This window comes from Miniopterus natalensis, chromosome X (assembly GCF_054644295.1).
Source record: "Miniopterus natalensis isolate mMinNat1 chromosome X, mMinNat1.hap1, whole genome shotgun sequence".
Taxonomy (NCBI): Eukaryota; Metazoa; Chordata; class Mammalia; order Chiroptera; family Miniopteridae; genus Miniopterus; species Miniopterus natalensis.
In genome coordinates, this window is record NC_142103.1 from 44604172 (window position 1) to 44620670 (window position 16499).

The 16499-nt window shown below is 36.5% G+C and overlaps 1 protein-coding gene across 3 annotated transcripts in view; it reads left to right on the top strand.

The window, feature by feature from the left end:
• Positions 1-16499, top strand: part of HDX (highly divergent homeobox) — a 190084-nt gene that overhangs the window by 118974 nt on the left and 54611 nt on the right. For all 3 annotated transcript variants that reach the window (XM_016204496.2, XM_087813596.1, XM_016204497.2), the window contains one exon: positions 7231-7377. In XM_016204496.2, coding sequence (XP_016059982.2) covers positions 7231-7377 — 147 coding nt within the window. The remainder of the gene's footprint in view (positions 1-7230; positions 7378-16499) is intronic.

Below are 16499 nucleotides of genomic sequence, written 5' to 3' on the forward strand. Positions count from 1 at the left end.
TTTACATATGGCAGAAGCTGATATAGTGTCAAATGATGCCCTGACCACAAGTTTCCCTTTGCATCATGTTCCTGCAGATAAAGTACCATATTCAAACAACTGTCCTTATCATGAGGACCAGGCACAATGCCAATTATCCCTTCAGTTTCCTGTTAGCCTGCAGAAGGATTCAAAAAAGGGTTTTACCAACCTCAGGAATTACACCACAGCCTCTGCTTATTCATTCTGTTTCCAAGTGGAATCCCTATGTGGCCCTGTGAGCCATCCAGTATTTTCCCCTTTCTGGTTGTAAGTATAAGAGACTAATACTGAGTTGATTGCATCTTACTGGTGTTGGGAGTTGTTTGTTCCACTCTACTGATAACTTTAAGGTAAGAGTCTCTTCTCCACCAATGGGAAGAAATGGAAGTGATCAAAACACATGGCTAAGAATTTTTTGTTACATATATTTGCAAATATAACGCAAGATATATGTACAAAATATCCACTTCCACATTGTTTTTACTTTTATTTCTTTTTAATTTTTTTAATCACTTTTTAATTTTTATTTATTTTAATATATCTTTATTGATTTCAGAGAGAGGAAAGGAGAGGGAGAAAGAGAGACATAGAAACATCAATAATGAAAGAGTCATTGGTAGAGCCCACAACCCAGGCATGTGCCCTGACCAAGAATAGAACCCCGATCACCTGGATCCCAGGTCCACACTCAACCACTAAGCCAGGCCAGACTATTTTTAATTTTTTTAATCTTCACCTGAGGATATTTTTTCCATTGCTTTTCAGAGAGAGTACTTTTCCATTGTTTTTCAGAGAGAGTGGTGGAAGTGAGAGATAGAGATCTGAGAGAGAAGCATCGATTGATTGCCTTCCGCACATGCCCCAACTGGGGGCCAGCATTCGAGCCTGCAATGGAAGTATGTGCCCTTGGTCTGGAATCAAACCTGGGACCCTTCTGTCCACCAGCCAAAACTTCAACTAGTGAACCAAACTAGCTAGGTCTCTTCATTGTTTTAAAAACATTAGCCTGAAACCACCTACATATCCATTATTAGACAACTATGTAAATCTGAAAGTGTCCATATGATGGAGCACAATGTAGCAGTTTAAAATACTAAAGTAAGATATCCAAGATGGTGACAGAGTAGGTATGAGTTACACTCACCTCCTCCCAGGACCAAATCAGAATTACACTAGTTATAGAATTGTCAACCTGAATAACCAACTGAAGATTACCTGAACAGAAGACATAACTAAGAATATACAGAAAAAGTCACCTCAAGACTGGTAGGAGGAGCAGAAATGTGAAAAGGGCTAGTCCAGCACCCATTTACAGCAGTTGAGAATCCAGAGGGATATATCAGCTGTAAAGGTCCCCTCTGAGGAGCATTGGGTCTCAATTCCATGCCAGGCTCCACAGCCCAGAGCACCAGTGCCAGGAACAGAAATCCACATAATATCTGGCTGTGAAAATCAGCAGAGATTCCATTCATCAAGTAAAGAATGGAGTCTTCTAGAAACCCAGACACCCTCTTAAAGTGTCAGCATAAAAAATCTCATTTGTGGCTACTTACCAAGGGCTTCGGTGGAGGGTAGGAAGCTCAGATGAGACTGGAGTCTACATGCAGAGACTGGGTTGTATGGCTTCTGGGAGAAAGCTGGGGGTACAGCTGCAAATGACCCTATACTGAGCCCCTCTCCCACAATGCCCACAGATGCCATCTCTCTGGGTTAATGGCTCCCCTCCATATGGCATCAGCCTGGAGAGATACACTAACCCCATCCTCTAGATTCCTGGTGGATACACCCTGTAAACCTCAAGCTTTGTTGATGAATGAGCTAGCTGTGGTCAGCCTGGACCAATGGTGCAGTCTTTCTTGGAAGTCTCAAGGAGGTCTGAACAGACTCAGGGTTATTTCAGAGGAGCACAGGGAGAGACTGAATAGTGTGGTATAGGAAAGTTTTCCATGGATACCCTGATTGGGGCCACCATTCCTGTGCAAAGGCCTCACTCCACATGGCCAAATCTTGATCTGTTTTAGCTTGACCAACTCTACTGGCCTCACCCTGATGATTCCGTAAGACCCTGCCCAACTGCAAAGGTGTGAAGGCCTCAGGTGGGTGGTGGCTGGCCTTGGTGTACACTGAGACTTTTGCTGAGAAACCTCAGACTGAGCACTAGTTTCGAGATTGAATCTGTATCAACCTGACAAAATCACTCACCTCTACCTGGTGGCTCTCTGAGAACCTACCTCACACAAATTATGTATTGTTAGATGGTCTTTCAGTGACAGTCTATCAAGCAGTTGGCAAAATGAGGTGGATCTCAAGGTGCCTTCGACATTTTTCTGACTTTCCTCCAACTTGGTACTGGTGGAAGCAAACTTTGATATGCAGCTTGGCCCCTCCCACAAGCACTCAAGCCCAGCAAAGGCAACCACCAACCACGGATCACTTTTTAACTCTTAACAGGTAGCTCAGGGCCTGTGACAGGCAGGGTCTGATATTGAGCTGTTCCAGAGACCCTCCCAAATGGATCCATAATCAATACACATGGTGGTGAGCTTTGGACCACATCAGAGCACAACCAGAATAGCTACACAAGTGGCACACTCAAATGGATATCTCAGCAGGCACCAGAACTTGCTGGAGCAAATTCCAATTTGTGGGGTCAGCCTTCACATAACAACTTGTACATTTTGGTCAGTGTTAATCCTCAGTCAGCAAGCAGACAGGCCAGCAGTAATCAAAACTCAACTACAACAGGACAGCTTACATAACCCACAAAGGACCATTTCTGGAGTACCTTACTTGTTTGATCATGGAGATTGCACTACTGAGCCCCATAGGACACCTACTACATACGGCCACCATACAAAGACTGGGAGACATTGCAGAATTACCTAATACACAGAAACAAATATAGATAGGCAGGCGAAATGGGGAGACAAAGAAACCTGCCCTAAATGAAAGAACAGGAGAAATCTTCAGAAAAAAAAATCTAAATGAAATGGAGGCAAGCAATCAACCAAGTGCAGAATTCAAAGCAATGTTTATAAGACTGCTCAAGGAACTCTGAGGAAGAATGGATCAACTCAGTGAGAACATAAACAAAAAATAGTAAGCTTAAAAAAGGACAAAAAATATTTAAAAGAGGAAGAAATGAAGAATACACTAGAAGGAATCAACCGGCAAATTATGTGAAGCAGTGGATCAAATCAATGATTTGGAAGACAAGGTAGCAGAAAATACTCAATAACAGCATCAAAAAGAAAAGAGAATTTTTAAAAAAATGAGAATAGTTCAAGGGAATTTTGGGACATGATAGTGATACAATAAGGAGAAGAGAGAGAGCAAGGGATTAGAAACATATTGGAAGAAATAATGACTGAAAACTTCCCTAACCTAATTAAAGGAACACAAGTCCAGGAAATGAAGAGAGTCCCAAACAAGATAAACTCAAACAGAACCACACCAAGACACATAATTACAATGACAAATGTGGGAGTGATGTCAGAGCAATGGCAGCATGAGAGATATCCTTGGACTCTCCCCATGAAATTTCAACAAATTAACCAACTATAATTCAACAAAAATTCTCTACTGAACACAGAGACATGCCTGAGAGACCAGCACACTGAAACATCTAAAGGTGAACAACCAGGAATAAGCAGGAAGACAAGAAGAGAGGAGACCTCAGAAGCAGCCCTGCAGCTGGAAACTCATGACCTGGCCAAGAGAGAGAGAAAGACTGGGGTAGCAGGTGCTTTCTTCAGTGGGCCAGAAGGGACAGAGAGCTCTGGAGGGCAGTCCAGCAGGGCAAGTGGAGTGAACAGTGACTGAGCCAGTAGATGCCTGACAGAGTGTGGGGTTCTGCCTTGGGGCTGCCCACTGTCAGGAGAGGGTGTTTCTGACAAAGAAATGGAACCACAGAGCCCTGCCACCTCTTGGGCTCCCAAAACTCACCTCAAGTTGTCCTCGGTGTCAAGGAACACTTTATCTGTAAACTAAGACCTATTGCAGTGGAACCACTGTTTCCCTCTGTGAGTGATCCTCAGGTTTGGGACTGGACCCCACGGAGGTCAGGGCTACCATTATAGTGAGCGCAAAACAAACCCCACCCACAAGCAGCACCACTGTATTGTCTTATGGAAGCCCATGGAGGTGAAGTCTGGGAAATCACAAGGTAAAAAAAACCAAAAACTTGTGATTCAGCACCATCTACTGGAAAATAGTAGAAAGGCCTCTTCAGAGAACACTGTTATAGATGGGACATTTATGCCTAGATGGAGAGGAGCAAATACCATGAATAATCACGGTAATGAGGATGACCAGAAAGAAAATGAAAAATCCCCAGAAAGCAAGCTGTAATACATGGAAATATGTGATATAAATGACAGAGATTTTAAGATTGCAGTTCTGAAAATACCTAAGGAGATGTGAGAAAATACATACAGGCAAATCAGTTCTCTCAGAAAACTAATCAATGAAGAAAGCAAGTACTTTACTAAAGAGATTGAAATTTTAAAAAAGAACCAATCAGAAATCCTGGAAACTAAGCATGCAATTAAGGAGATTAGGAATGAGCTACTGAGCATAGAAAATAGAGCCAACCAGATGGAGGAAATAATTAGTGATATTAAAGATAGGAATCTAGAAATGATTTGGAGGGAAGAAGAGGGAGACCTGAGCATAAAGAAAAGTGAAAGAGCTCTACAAGAACTATCTGACTCCATTAGAAAAAGCAATATCAGAATTTTAGGCATTCCCAAAGAAGAGAGGGACAAGGGAACAGGGTATCTATTCAAACAAATAGTGGATGAGAACTTCCCAAACCTATGGAAAGAACTAGATGCATGATTCCAAGAAACAAACAGAACACCTAACTACTTTAAAGAGGCCCTCTCCAAGGCACATTACATTAAAACTGTCAAAAATTAATAACAAAGAAAGAATTCTCAGAGCAGCCAGGGGAAAAGAAAGAAGTGACCTACAAAGGAAAACCCATCAGAATTTCATCCGACTTCTCAGCAGAAACTCTACAAGCCAGAAGAGAGTGGAACCAAATATTCAAATGTCTGAAAGAGAGAAATTACCAGCCACAAATAGTATATCCAACAAAATTATCCTTTAAATATGAAGGAGAAATAAAGACATTCCTAGACATACAGAAGCTGAAAGAATTTATTATTAGAAAGCCTTTATTGCAAGAAATACTCAAGGTAGTTATTCTACCCGAAGCAAAGAACATACGGTCACAAAACTAGGAGTAAGATCACCAAAAAACTTACAGAATAAACAGATAATTTGTGACAACAAAAACATAAAAGGCAAAGGGGTAAAGGTCTGAACTCGCAGAGGATGAACATCAGATGCACTCAAAAGAAAAAAAGAAAAACACTATTGTATATATGTAACTTTATTTTTTATAAACCTAATGGTAACCACACTCAAAAATTCCCAAACCAGGACACATAGCTTAAAAAAGAGGACACAGAGAAATGAAGTATGAGACACCACCAAACAAAAACAACAGACAGAAGTACAAAGGAAAAAAACCAATGGAGGCACAGAGCTACCAGAAAACAAAAGATAAAATGGCTATAGGACTACTCAGCCATAAGAAAAGATGAAATACTGCCATTTGTAACAGCATGGGTGGACCTTGAGAATATTATGCTAAGTGAAATAAGTCAGTTTGAAAAAGCTAAGAACCATATGATTTCACTCATATGTGGGATATAAAACTGAAACTCATAGAAACATACAATCTTCCAAGAATGACTCAAAAAGAAACCGAATATCTGAACAGACCAATTACAAACAATGAAATCAAAATAGTAATAAAAAAAACTCCCAACAAAAATAAGTTCTGGACAGGCTGGCTTCACAGGTGAATTGTACAAAACATTCAAAGAATAACACTTATCTTTCTCTAAGTGTTTCAAGAAATTCAAGAGGAAGGAAGAATCCCAAGCTCTTTTTCCAAGGCCATCATTATCTTGATTCCAAAACCAGATATAGACACTACTAAGAAAGAAAATCATAGGCAAATATCCCTGAGGAACATAAATTCAAAAATCCTCAGCAAAATATTATCAATCCAAAATCAATAGATTAAAATGATCATAAACCATGATGAAGTGGGATTTACTCCTGGAATGCAAGTTTGGTACAATATCCTCAAATTAGTTAATGTGATACACCACAAAAAACAAAATGGTAAAAATCATATGACAGTATCAATAGATGCAGAAAAAGCATTTGACAAAATCCAACATCCATTTCTAATAAAAACTCTCAGCAAAGTGGGAATAGAGGGATCATACCTCAGCATAATAAAGGCCATATATGACAAACCCACAGCTAACATTATACTTGGTGGGCAAAAACTACAAGCATTTCCCCTAAGAACAGGAACAAGACAAGGTTGTCCACTTTCACAACTCTTATTCAACGTATTACTGGACGTCTTAACCACAGCTATCAGACTGGAAAAGTAAAATTAGTAGGAGACCTATGTGTATGTAAATCTAGGTTAAGTAATCATAAGGCAGCACAGTGATGTAATCCTGACACTCTTTGTTTTGGTTTTATTCCTTTTTTCAATCCTTGCATCAGAATATGGTTTTATTGGTTTAGAGAGAGGAAGGGAGAGAGAAACATTGAGGTGAGAGACAAACATCAAATGGTTGCCTCCTGTATATGCCCCAACTGGGGTTCAAACCTGCAACCTAGGTATGTACTTTGACTGGGAATCAAACCTGCAACCCTTTGGTACACAAGATGACATTCCAACCAACTGAGCCACTTGTTCAGGTCCTGACCTTGTTATTTTTAGAATATATGTAGTGTGTATCCTAGAAAAAAAGTTGAAAGAATATACATTAGAATGTTAACAAATGTTATTTCCAGGATTCTGCATAATTGAAATTCTCTTCTTTTTAAAATTTATCTGTATTTTTTACAATGACATGAATTACTTGTGTGAATATAACCATTTAAAATAAACATTGCTTAATTGCTACCAGTTAAATTTGTTTATTTATTTTATTCTAGTACACTTTCAAGTTATAAAGATAAATATCATGAAAATGCCCATTTCAAAATGGGAGAACACAGAGTAAAGGCTGTGTAAATAATTTAGTAATGTAGCACATCTCACCATGATGATCCTATCTATAATATTCTTTCTTTTGATTATTCTAATTTTTAAAATTTGTTCCACAGCTACAAGACCGAACTCAGTTCAGTGACAGAGACTTAGCCACCCTTAAGAAGTACTGGGACAATGGCATGACCAGCCTTGGCTCTATCTGTAGAGAGAAAATTGAAGCAGTTGCAAATGAATTAAATGTTGACTGTGAAATAGTCCGGGTAAGACATTTTCAATAATTTTCGTGGTGTGGTTGATGATCGTCTTAAATGAAAGCTTTAAAATTATATGAGATGATGTAAATATTACCATCAATAAATTGAAAGATAACCCAAATTATGGGAGGAAATATGTTCAAATCATATATCTGATAAGAAACTTATATCCACAGTATGTAAAGAACTCTTACATCTCAATAATAAAAGGCAAATAATGCAATTTTTAAAATAGGCAAAGAATTTGAATAAATATTTATCCAAAGAAGATATACAAATGGTCAATAAACACACAAACATTTCTTGTACTTATGAAAATTTAAACCACAATGAGATACCACTTAGTATCTACTATAATGGCTAGAATAAAAAAGAAAGATAACCACTGTTAGCTAGGATGTGGAGAAATTGGAACCATTATATACTTCTGGTGAAAATGTAAAATGTTTTAGCCACTTTGGAAAACAGTCCTGTAATTTTTTTAAATATATCTTTATTGATTTCAGAGAGAGGAAGGGAGAGGGGGAGGGAGAGATAGAAACATCAATGATGAAAGAGTGATTGATCAGCTGCCTTCTGCACACCTCCCACTGGGGATTGAGCCTGAAACCCAGGCATGTGCCCTGACTGGGAATTGAACCGCAATATCTTGGACCATAGATCAACACTCAATCGCTGAGCTACACCAGCTGGGCCAATTTTTAGCAGATTTATTATATTACCCAGAAATTGCACTCAGGTATATACCCAAAGAAATGAATCTCATGTCCACTTAAAAACTTATATATAGATGTTCTTAACAGTGTTATTCATAATACCAAAGAGTGGAAATAACCCAAATGGCCATCAAGTGAATGGGTAAACAAAATGTGACATATGCCTATAATATACTATTATAGAGCCATATAAAGGAATTAAATACTGAAGTATGCTACAAAATAGATGAATCTTGAAAACATTATGGTAAGTGAAAGAAGCCAATCCCAAAAGACCACATATTGTATGATTCTATTTATACAAAATGTCCAGAATTGGCACATCTACAGAGACAGATTAGTGGTTGCCAGCAGCTGGGTGTATGGAGGAATGGGGAGTGACTACTTAAGGGTAAAGGTTTTCCTTTTTTGGTGATGGAAAATATTTTGGAATTAGATAGTGGTGATTTTTGCGCAACTGTTTGATTATATTAAAAACATTTTCATTGCATACATTAAATGAGTCAATTGTATGGTATTTTGAATATGTCTCAGTAACGCTTTAAAAAATTGCATGAGGTGATCTGAAATATATGTCACATATTATGTAATGAATGATAGGTTGAAAATTATATTGATCTGTCTGGCAAACAGCAGTTTTCATTCCATTTGAAAGATGTCAATATAAGATTTAAATAGTGGCAGCTGTGCTGGTAAATATTTAACAATCAGACTTTTAAGGGAAACATTTGTTTATTTCCATGGTATGAAGATTCCCACCATGGTTGATTGCATGGCTCATTCAGTGCGGAGTTCAGAAGAAATACCAACAGTTGGCTCTCATGAGCACATATGAGTAGGCTTCAGCTCACACTAAAGGATCATCCCAGAATAGAAATAGGGAATTACTATTTAAGAACAAGTGACAAATCACAGAACTCTTTTAGATGAAGAAATAGAGTTATTTTCTCATACATACATGAAGATGGAGAAGTATAGGGAGAAGTCATATAGCACAGATTTATCAAAGTAAATACTATTTTCAAAATCCTTTCCTGTTTAGAGACTTGATTTTTATTTTGTTAGGATCCACATGGGGCACTCAGAATCTAGATAGAGAAGTGACATGAGAATACAAATGACTGAAGAGAAATTGGAATAGAATTATGGTATGAGGAACCTAAGCAAAAACCAAAAATAGGAAAATGAAGAGCATGTGTTTTTGTTGTAATTGTCATTTATTTTTATTTTTTAAATCAAAGTTATGCATGAACATAGCTTAAGGAGGCTAGTTCTATAGAACTTTCTACAAAACAGTTCTCACTCTTTTCTTCCTACCATTTTCCAAGATCTAGAGTAAACCACTTCCCACTCTTTTTGATGATTTCTTTGGTATTTACCTCCATCTATGAATAATGTGCTGTATTAATTAGAAGTAGGCTTAGTTTTGAGTAACAAAAGATTCAGAATAACAGTGGCTTGCACAAGATATTCAATTACATGTACAAACCCAGGAATATTCAATTTAAAACTGGCATAACAGTTCTGCCCTATGAAGTCCTCAAAGACTTTGGTACCTTACAGCTTCCATTCTGCCATCACTATAATATATTCCTTGTTCTTAAGGTCCAAAATTATGGCATTTATGGACCAAGCAGCATGACAAAAGTGGGGAGAAAGAAGGGGCAATGGCTATACCAGCTATCTAAAGGGGTTTCCCAGAAGCTGTCACAAAACACATTCACTTACATACCATTGGCTAATGACATGGTCATACCTAATTGCAAGGGAAGCTGCAAATGTAGTTATATTGTGGGATGCCAATTTAATTTCTATTATCCTGTAAGAGAGAAAGTAGATATTGGAGAATAACTAGCAGTCTCTCATATCTGTTTTTATCCCTACTTTTTAATTTTACAGTGCTAGGTATTGTTGATTGATTTTCTACTATGAAATGTGAGGCTTTTTAAAAATCTATTTCAAGATCTCTTCATTAGCCCGGCCGGGCATGACTCAGTGGTTGAGCGTCGACCTAGGATCCAGGCGATCAAGGTTTGATTCCCGGTCAGGGCACATGCCTGGGTTGCTAGCTCGATCAATGACTCTCTATCACTGATGTTTCTATCACTCTCTCTCCCTCTCCTTTCCTTTCTCTGAAATCAATAAAGATATATATATTTTTTTAAAAAAAGATCTCTTCATTAATTCTTTCACCTACATGTATACTTCTCTTCTTATCCTCCCAGTATAGTTATTTTATAATTTTCGTTAGTTTGATACTCAATGTTTGATGTAAATGCTTTTCACATTTGAATTATATAGTATAATATTATGTGTCCTTTTATGCATAACATTGTGTTGTTTCTTTGGAGTTCATTATTTACTTAGTTTTTGTTTTTTGTAAGTTTGCTTGCTTGATTTTCTATGTACTTACTACTAATTTGTTATCAAATCATATCCCAGTTGTATATTTCTCCTCTCAGTATATTTATACACATTTGTCAGTGTAACAATCTTATCATCTTGAAGAATCTTCTCCTGGAATCCTGTAATCTGCTCCAAACTGAATCGGCTACTCTGCACCTGGAGCATGACTGAGATTTCAATTTTCAGTCTTTTTGTCCAATTGCTTTACTTTCAGTAATATCTCCCCAAATTTATCTTCCAATCTTGCTACTGTTTTTATCACTTTTGTTTGCATTTGATCTGCCACTGATACTAATAAATACCAGGCACTATGACAGAAGCTATCAGGCTCCACTAACTGCCACAAGGGCTCCTTGAGACATCATACTGCAGGAGAGAGGAGACAGAAACAGAGTATTCCTAAAAACATACTCTTTCAAAATGAAAGATGAGATATGCACAGGGTTCCTAGGTAGGATTCTCTTCAATACCATCAGGTTTTAGGACTAATTGTTGTTAAAAAAAAAAAAAAAAAGGCCAAAGCCCATGATATCAGAACCTTCACTCAGCCATTGCTATGTACAGAGCCTTGAATCCCTGTGGAATACTATGCAACTAAAGAAGAAGGATCTCATACCATTTGGGGCAGTACGGATGGACCTGGAGAACATTATGTTAAGCGAAATAAGCCAGGCAGAGAAAGACAAACATCACATGATCTCACTCATATGTGAAATTTAAGAACTTAATAAACTAATGAATAGAAATGGTTCACTGACATGGAAGCATGGATCAGACTGACCAATCTCAAATGGAAGGAGAGGGGTGGGTGGGTGGAAGGGGAGACATTAACCAAAGAACTTATATGCATATATTCATAACCCAAGGACACAAACAATGAGGGACTGGAGAGGGGGGTGGGGCGGGGTGGAATGGGTCAATGGAGGGAAAAAGGGACATCTGTAATATTTTGAACAATATATATGTATTTTTTAAAAGTCCTAACATACAGGGGGGGGAAAGAAGCGTTACCATTATCTTCTTGCTTAAGGCCAATTAAAACTTTTACTAGAGGAATAAATAGGAAACTATTTATTATCCTTTTGTTTCTAATAATTTCCCAAAATGTCTGCCTGCCCACGGCAGAGAGAAAATTTGAAAATGTGATGTGTTGTAAGTGGAACTCTTTTGTAATATTTGGTAGATTATCTCTAAAGAAGAATATGTTTGCCACATAAATATATTTTTTGAGATGTCAGGAAAGATTATGTAGATGTTTTTAAGTATAATAGATCTTCTAGTTATTGATCACCAAGATGAACTTTGTCTCAGAATGTCTATTTAGCGATTATTTGTGGTATAATTTGGAAATTTCAGGTGCATGTTTTCTTGTTATATCTTATACTTTAAAAAGAGTAAGAAGCAGACTTGACATATTATTCTTTTAACCTTATTGAGTGTTATAACTTGTAATGCTCTTCCCAGGTTAGTGCCTATTGTTTATTGACATTCATTCATCAAAGGTAATCTGAACACCTGTTGTGCACCAGAACTCTTCTAGGTGCCATGGAAAAAAAATGCAGCTCTCCTAAGAACTTACAATTTAGCATGGTATTTTTTTAAAATGTGCTTTAGTTAACAGCAAATGGAGATAATATAACTGTTATTTTGAGGTAATATATGTCGATAATAAGCATAAAGTATTATAAGTTCTCAAAAATAGTTACCTCCCCTATCTCTCTACATATTAGTTTATGCCTGTCCTTTCCATCTGCGTTTGCTTATAGTGGACAATATTCAAAATGTATTCTTATGTGGTCAAATTTCTGTATAAACAACAAATGTTTGGAATATATTTTTAAACACAAATAAATTTCATGGAAAACAGATGTATGTTTTTACATTTTACAATATGTTTGTTTTCCAAGAAGCATGGTTAGATTTGAAATGTCTTTAAATAAAAGAATGTTTTCACTTACACTGTTTTTACATTTCTTTTTTAATTACATACAACCTTCCACCGCCAATGTGTGTGCAAAACAAATAATACTAAACTATCATCTACCCTAGACATTGATTCAAAGCTGGTGGGCACCTTGAGATTGAATTGTATGATTTTATTTTATGTAAGGAAAATTAAAATAGATATGGGAATGACTTGCCAATCAGTGACTAAAGGCCAGATCTCTTTATTACCAGTCTAACATTATTTCCATTTTTGCTTCGCCAGTATATGCTTTATCATAAGAATTAACCTGCACAATTCTTAAAATACAGATAACCCCATTCCAAACCTACTAAATCACAATTTGGAGGGAAGGACCTGGGATTCTGTATGTTTTATTTCTAATAATCCTTATGATCAGGTAAATTTGGAAAAGACTTCACTTCATTACACTGTCATTGTGCCTAAATATTATATCTGGTTCATTCCCTTCATAATACTTGTTTAAATTTTGTAATTTATATTTTTCTATCTATTTGTTTATTGACTATACTTCTACTAGATCATAAGTTTAAGTTCCATGAGGATATATATCATGCCTGCTTTTTCACTACTGTAATACCAGTACTAGAACACTATTTGGTACATAGTTGACATTCAGTAATATTTGGGTAATGAATTTATTTTTAACAGAAAGATGTGTCCTCTATGTATAGCATACACAGAATACAAATATATAATATTATACCTTTAAAACAACAGTACTTTGGAATATTTTTTCATGTTATTTTAAAAGAAATATACTTAGAAGTTTATAGAGCCTGAGAGTACAATTTTATTTATTTATCATTGTTCCGGATGCCCCCCTTTGTCCCCCATTGATCCCCTTGTCCCCACTCCCTCCTCTTCCCTAGGCCTTCACCACACTATTGTCTGTGTCCAGGGATTTTGCATATATGCATATAAGTTCTCTGATTAATCCCTCCCTGCCCCCCTGCCCCAAGAATTGTCAGTCTGTTTCATGTTTCCATGACTCTAGATCTATGTTGCTTGTCAGTTTATTTCATTCATTAGATTCCACATATAAATGAGATCATATGATACTTGTCTTTCTCTGACTTAGTTATTTCATTTAGCATACTTACCAGGTCCCTCCATGTTGTTAAAAATGGTAAGAGAACCTTTTTTTTTTTAATAATTGTATAGTATTCCATTGTGTGAATGTACCACAGCTTTTTTATCTACTCATCTACTGATGGGCACCTGGGCTGTTTCCAGATCTTAGCTATTATAAATAGCACTGCAATGAACATAGGGGTGCATATATTCTTTCGAATTGGTGGTTCAACTTCTTAGAATGTATTACTAAAAGTGAGATCACTGATACAAATGTCCCCATTTAAGAAGAAAAAATAAAAGGCATCCAAATTGGAAAGGAGAATGTAAAGCTGTCATTATTTGCACATGACATGATACTGTACAAAGAAAACCCCAAAGACCCCACCAAAAACTGCTATATTAAATAAATGAATTCTGAAATGTAGCAGAATACAAAATTATCACCCAGAAATTGATGGAATTTTTATATACCAATAATGATTTCTCAGAAAGATAAACAACAACAAAAAAATCCCATTTACCATTGTAAGTGGTAAAAACAAAACAAACCAAAAAAACTAAGACATTTAGGAGTAATCTTAACAAAAGAAGTAAAAGGCCTGTACTTGGAACCTAAAGGACAATGCAAAAAGAGAGGAAGATATAAACAACTGGAAACATAGACCATTTTCATGGATCGAAAGTAATGACATCATTAAAATGACCATACTATAGAACGCAATCTATAGACTCAATGCAATCCCTATTAAAATATCAATGGTATTTTTATAGATCTAGAACAAATACTCCAAAAATTTATATGGAGTCAATAAAAACCTTGAATAGAAGCAGGAATCTTGAGAAAGAAGAACAAAGTTTGAGGAATCAAATTACCAAATATCAAGCTATACTACAAAGCTATAGTAATAAAAACAGCCTGATACAAGAACAAGCATGTAGATCAGTGGAACAGAACTGAGAACAAAGAAACCAAGAGTACTAATTTTTAATAGCCATTATATTTGTGCTGTCAATATGTAGGAATTGTGGTTGAAAAGATACAATATTATTCTTAGATTTAAGTATCCTGGAGGAAGAGAGAATATCCAGTAGACTAGCAATTTGAAAACCTGTTCCTTCATTTTGGTTTCCTCAGATGAGGAATCTGTGGCATTAAGTGATAAAAATAATTTTCATATGAAATGGTTAATAACTCCAAATATTTTGTTTAACTTATCTTTATTCTTGAAAGTATAAAAGATGTTCTCTTTCTCCAACTGATTCCCTTCACCCAGGATCCATCCTCGCCCCACCCAGCCCTTCTCCACACAATTGTCTGTCTCCATGGGTTATGCATATATGTTCTTGATTAATCTTTCCCCCACACACTTCCCCACCTCTGCCTTCACCCTGAGATTCCTTAGCCTGATCCATGTTTCTATGTCTCTGGATCTATTTTATTCGTCAGTTTATTTTGTTCATTATATTCCACTTATGAGTGAGATCATATGATATTTGTCTTTCTTTGGCTTATTTCACTTAGTATAACTCTCCAGGTTCATTCATGATGTCCCAAATGGTAAGAGTTTCTTCTTTTTTATAGCTTCATAGTATTCCATGGTGTAAATGTACCACAGTTGTTGTTTTTTAATCCATTCATCTACTGATGGACACTAAAGTTGTTTCCAGATCTTAGCTATTGTAAATTGAGCTGCTATGAACATAAGGGTGTATAAATTCTTTTTGAATGGAGTTTCAGATTTCTTAGAATATATTGCTAGAGGTGGGATCACTGGGTCAAATAGCAGTTCCATATTTGATTTTTTTTGAGGAAACTCCATGCTATTTTCCATAGTGGCTGCACCAGTCTACATTCCTACCAGCAGTGTACTAGGGTTCCCCTTTCTCCACATCCTCCCGAGCACTTGTCATTTTATGATTTCTTAATGGTAGACATTCTGAAAGGCGTGAGATGATATTTTATTGTTCTTTTAATTTGCATCTCTGTGATGATTAGTGACTTTGAACATTTTTTCATATGTCTCTTAGCCATCTGTATGTCCACTTTGAAGAAGTGTCTATTTATGTCTTTTCCCCATTTCTTAATTGGATGTGGTGTGTTTTTCTTTCTTTCTTAAGTTGCATGAATTCTTTATATATCTCGGAAATTATCCCTTTATCAGGTGTATCATTGAAAATTTGTTCTCTCATACAGTGGGCTTCCTTTTCATTTTTGATGGATTCTTTTGCTGTGCAGAAGCTTTTTATTTTGATACAGTCCCATTTGTTCATTTTCTCCTATCATTCCCTTGCCCTAGGAAATGTATCGGCAAACACATTGCTATGAGAGACATCTGAGATTTTGCTGCCTACATTTTCTTCAAGGATTTTTATGGTTTTAGGACTTACATTTAAGTTTTTTTATACATTTTGAATTTCTTTTTGTGTATTGTGTGAATTGGTGTTCTAGTTTTATTTTCTGCATGTACCTGTCCAATTTTCCCAACATCATATATTGAAGAGACTGTCTTTACTCCATTGTATGCTCTTACCTCCTTTGTCAAAAATTGAGAATAAAGGCTTGGGTGGATTTCTGGTTGGTTTCTCTGCTCTGTTCCATTGATCTATAGGCCTGTTCTTATTCCATTACCAGGCTGTTTCAATTATAGTTTCTTTGTAGTATAAATTCATATCTGGTATTGTGATGCTTCCAACTTTGTTCTTCTTTCTCAAGATTGCCATGGCTATTCAAAGTCTTTTTTGGTTCTATATAAATTTTTGTATTGTTTGTTCTAGATCTGTGAAATATGCCCTTGGTATTTTAATAGGGATTATACTGAATTTATAGATTACTTTGGATAATATTTTTGTTAAAAATATTACAGACGTCCCTTTTTCTCCCCAATGATCCATTCCACCCTGTCCCATCTCTCTCCCCAGTCCCTCTCCCCGCCATTGTTTGTGTCCTTGGGTTGTGCATATAT